This window comes from Dipodomys ordii, unplaced genomic scaffold (assembly GCF_000151885.1).
Source record: "Dipodomys ordii isolate 6190 unplaced genomic scaffold, Dord_2.0 Scaffold216, whole genome shotgun sequence".
Taxonomy (NCBI): domain Eukaryota; kingdom Metazoa; phylum Chordata; class Mammalia; order Rodentia; family Heteromyidae; genus Dipodomys; species Dipodomys ordii.
In genome coordinates, this window is record NW_012267432.1 from 414,104 (window position 1) to 419,326 (window position 5,223).

Here is a 5,223-nt window from a genome sequence, read left to right on the forward strand (position 1 = left end):
TACCACTTGAGCCACAGGGCCACTTCCAGCTTTTTTCTTTTTGCTTATGTGGTGCTGAGGAATTGAACCCAGGGCCTCATGCATGCAAGGCAAGCGCTTTACCACTAAGCCACCTTCCCAGCCCTCTAGCTCTAGCTTTATGCTGTTCATTGAAAATAAGAATATCAGACATGATCTGTCCAAGCTGGCTTTAGGTCTCACTCTCATTTCCCAGTCTCCTCAGTAGCTAGTATTATAGGCATGAGCCATCAGAGATTGGCTGAGTATTTAGTACGTTCTGAGTCTTATTTTTGGGGCAGAACTAAATAAGAATGTATTATCATTCAAATTTTATTATCCACGTTTTATTTTTTTTGAGAAAAATATGGTTGATAAAATAGTCCAAGGTAGTAGGATATTCAAAGTAATAAGCAAGTCTCCATGCAACTATATGTCATAATTCTACAGAAAAATACTTCAAATTTGGTTCTTTCTAAAATATGAGGAGAGAGGATAGACATAGACTATTTTAAAGTTAAGTCAAGATGTTGACATCAGAAGCAAGGGAGTGTAGGCCAGAGGTACTCATGTAAAGCACCAATGACTTTAATAGAAGCAAACCTTGTCGGTGTTTCCAAGATTGTCATATAAACTGTGACAGTTAATCAGATGTAAAGTTAAGGGGTGAGAGGCTGAGATCTGAGGACTACAGTTTGAAATCAGCCTGGGCACACAAATCTGAGAGACTAATTACCAGCTAACTAGCAAAAGCCAGATGTCGCTCAAATGGAAGAGATTCAGTCGTGAATGAAAAAAAAGCCATGCAAAGTAAATAAATATTATGTGTTGGTAAAATTGAATCTAGTTGTCAATTTATACAAATGAGAATACAACAGTTAAAATCTGTGCTATTTACTAAATAATATCTTAGTGATTATTCCATAGCTATCATATTTTAGATGTTTTTTCCCAAGCTTTGTAGCATTTCTTATACAGTGCTAACATACATTTAAGCAGTTGCTTATTGATGGACAGATGATTGTTTCTAGACCTTTGTTGTTTAAAAAGCTCACATGCGAAGCTACGTGTGGTGTCATGTACTTGTATTCTACCTGTATTCTTAGCATTCCTTAGGCTCAGGTAGGAGGATCATGAATTCAAGCCTCAGCTACCTAGGGAGACCTTGTCGTAAAAACAAAAACAAAAGCCAAAAACTAACACAAAAAAGACTATGTAAGCAAGCTGCTGTATTGACAGTTCATTCGTTTGGAGAAAGTAAGAATCACTCAAAACAGGTAGAAATAGAGTTATTAGAACAAAGGGACAATGCACTTTGTACTTTTTACCATAGCAATTTTGAGTAGTTATCAATATACACAACAGAAATGGTAAACATTAAAATGTATTTTGTAGAATGTAAACAACCCTTCCCCACTTTCCACCAGATGATGTCTGGGAGGTATTTTAATCTATTTTTGAGATTTTTAGAGCTGATATAACATATAACCAACAGCTTGGCAGCTTAAAATAATAGTTGTTGTTGTTCTTCCTCTTATGGTTCTGGAGACTAACTGCAAATCAAGTTGTTAGCAGGGTCTGATTCCCTTTGATGGCACTGGGGAGACTCTTTCCTTGCCTCTCCTAGCTTCTGATGGTTGCTTGCAATCATTGGCATGCTTTCCCTTGAAAGTGTATCAATAACCTCTGCTTCTGTCATCTCTTTTGATGCTTCGTGGGTATGTCTTCATACCATCCTCCTTTTGAATCAAATACTCCTCTTCCTACAAGGATGCCAGTCATTTAGGTTGTGTTTCCCTCTCATCCAGCATCACCAGCTCATTTTAACTTGATTACACTACAAATATTTATTTTATTTCTAAATAAGGACACATTCTGAAGTCTTGAATGGCCATGAATTTTGGAGGGTAAACCATTCAGCATAGTAAAACATGTCTGTTCAGGCATATTTTTTATGCAAACAAAAATTCTGCAAGTGTTATTACTGCAAAAACAAATCAGTGGGGGAGGGAAGGGATAGTAGGAGAAAAACAAAGGAGGGAGTAACAATGTTCAACAAGAAATGTACTCATTACCTTACTCATGTAACTGTAACCCCTCTGTACAGCGTCTTTACAATAAAATAAAATTAAAAAAAAGAAATCAAGTTTACAAATACTATTTTACAATTTATTGTTTAAATGAATACTATTTGACCTCAAGCCATGATAGCATATATCAATTTATCTCACTTTTAAAAACCTGTCTTGTAGTATTATTTAACCAACCCCATGTTAATAGACATTCAGATTGATTCCACTTATTCATTTTTTATAAATGATTCTGTGGTTTTAGAACAGAGGCTAGAAAATTACAGCCCCTGCACTAAATTTGATCTGCTGTCTATTGGTATAAATAAAGGTCTTTTTTTAATTTTTGGAAGAGAGGGGAATTTGTTTACTCATTATATGACTCTCATTGCACTACAGTAGAAGAGCTGATTAGTTGTGAACTCGACTACATTAACTGAAAAGTCAAACATGTTCAGAAAAGTGTACTGATCTGTGCCTTTAAGGAATACAGATGTGTGAGAGAGTTAGAAACAGATTCTTCTTCCTTTATTGGCAAATACTAAGCTATTTCATAATATTTTGTGAATAGGACAGTGTGTCATGCAGTATTAGCTATTTTTCTCTCATGATACAAAACCTCATAATATGTAGGATTTGTTGTCCTCAAGGAAAACTCTCAAGTCATTTATTCTGATAAGATTCCATTAATTTTCAAGAAATATAAAGAGCTACAGGCAAACAAAAAGCTACAGGCATCACTGTGTTTTTAAAAACATTGTTAGTATATAATTAATACAATGGTATCTCATTGGTATATTTATATACATGCATACAATGGTACTTTAATGAAATCTACCCCCCCATTATTCTTTCTTATCACATTTTCCTTTTTAATAGTCCCTGGATCTCATCTATATCCATCATCAATTTTCCTCCATTTTCATCCTAAGTATCATCATTGCCCATTTTGGAAAAATATCAGAATCCTATTAAATTAAAAAGTCATGATAAAAATCAATTGTCTAAAGAGGTTTTACATGTGAAGGTGCAATGCAAAGACAAAGTGTGTCAGGTTCCTTTAGAAAGAAGGTACTAGTTAGAAACAGATACACACACACACACACACACACACACACACACACACATTAAGCAATAGCAAATACCAAAAAAAGCAAAAAAGGTGTCAATGCAAACTCTCCATCAAGACAACAAAAGATAATCTGTTTCTATATAGAAAGAAACTTTGTGTCTAGTTGATATACTTGAATGCAGATGTGAACATCATCAGAGAACTTGTACTGTCCTTGTCCTTGTTAAATACACATAGAAAGAGATCCCTTAAGATCTTGCTTTTGAAGATCATAGCTCAATAAAAGTACAAACACATTAGCCCTTTGTGAATGAAAGAGGGAGGGGAAGAAAAAGGGGAGGGAGAAAGCAAGGAGAGAGAGGGAGAGGAAAAGGGATGGTGGGAAAGAGGGAGGGAGGGAAGGAAGGAAGGAAGGAGGAAAGAAAGAGAAGGAAGAAAGGAAGGGCAGGTGAAGCAAATAATTTTTTTGTGGTCTATTCTTTGCACAGTTCACACGGAGAAACAACTAAGTCTTAGATGGTTGAAGAAAAGTGTTGTCAGTTGTCAGCCTATGAAGTTCTTCTGCATAGGCATTTGGCCACCCTCTTCCTCATTTCCTTCATCTTTATACCGTAGATGATGGGGTTGAGCATTGAAGGCAAGAGAAGGTAGAGATTGGCAAGAAGAATATGGGCATGAGGTGGAATGTGGCGACCGATGCGGTGGGCGATGGAAGAAAAGAGGGCAGGCACATAAGTAACAAGGATGACAAAGAGATGGGCAGAGCAGGTGTTGAGGGCTTTGAAGGTGGCATCTCGAGAGTTGAGGCGTACCACAGCCTGCAGGATGAGGGCATAGGAGAAGCCAATGAGAAGCAGATCGAGTCCAACCACAAGCAAGACCACAAAGAGCCCATAGATCCGATTGGGTCTAGTGTGGCTGCAAGCCATTTTCACCACAGCCATGTGGTCACAGTATGTGTGAGGAATGACCCTTTGGCAGAAAGTCAGCCTTTGAAGTAGAAGAGGCATAGGCAAGATGAGGATCACACCCTTGGCCAGAGCCATTAATCCCAGACGCCCAACTAGAGAATGACTCAGAATTGTACTGTAGCGTAATGGCTCACACACTGCCACGAAACGGTCAAAAGCCATCGCAACAAGTAGAGCTGATCGGAAGACAGATGTCCCATGGATGAAAAACATCTGCGTGAAACAGACATTAGCAGCTATGTCTCGATCCTTGAGCCAGAAGATGCACAGGGTCTTGGGCACAAAAGCAAGAGTGGATATAATGTCAGCCGTCATCAGCAGGGCCAGGAGTAGGTACATAGGTGTGTGAAGGGTGGGCTGTGTGGCCACCAGGAAGAGGATAGCTCCATTACCAAGGAGGATAGCCAAAAACATTGAAGAAAAAGGAACCGATAGCCACGAATGCTGTGACTCTAAGCCAGGAATGCCCACCAGAATGAAGCTGGAATGGTTGAGGAGCAGCATGGCAGAAACTGCTGGTGGTGGTACAAGGTGATTTATACACCTGCCAATGAGACATGTTTGGTGAGTTCCTTGTATGAGTCTGAGACTACTGACAAGCTGAGTTGGGGTCTAGGGAGTGATTACAATTACCTGTTTGAATGATGAAGTCTACTTCTGATTTTAGGTCAACCTCTAACCACCATGATCAGTTTTACAATCTGCCTTTTCTGGGGCTTTGTTTTTCTTTTCTGTGTCAGAATGTTGTAGTGAACCTTTATTTTCAACCCTCACATTTGACCAATTCAGGGACACCTGAAAAAAGAATGGTTGTACCTCTTTGGGAAGATTTCAATGTATACCCCTTATTCCAAGAGTGTTGAGTGGTTGAAGGAACAATATTTGCACTTTTAGGTGCTCTCTTTCTTTCCAGGATCTGATTTGTATTGGTGATAACCTTTTCTTCTTCCTGCAGCTGTCTTTTTTTTCTTTTTGAGGAGAGATCAACCTATGGTATTTACAGTGTCCAAATAAGGACACTATCAATTGGTCATCTCTTAAGTTAGTACATATGTGCTGTTAGACAATTTAAAAAAATTCCTGAACCTATTTGTGAATCTCTTTCTCTTTTAAA

The 5,223-nt window shown here is 38.3% G+C and overlaps 1 protein-coding gene across 1 annotated transcript; it reads right to left on the reverse strand.

Moving 5' to 3' along the window:
• Window positions 1-3,686: 3,686 nt before the first annotated feature.
• On the reverse strand, window positions 3,687-4,613 carry LOC106000326 (putative olfactory receptor 52P1). Its single transcript, XM_013035579.1, has one exon. The coding sequence runs from the start codon at window positions 4,611-4,613 to the stop codon at window positions 3,687-3,689; it is 927 nt and encodes a 308-aa protein (XP_012891033.1).
• Window positions 4,614-5,223: the final 610 nt, after the last annotated feature.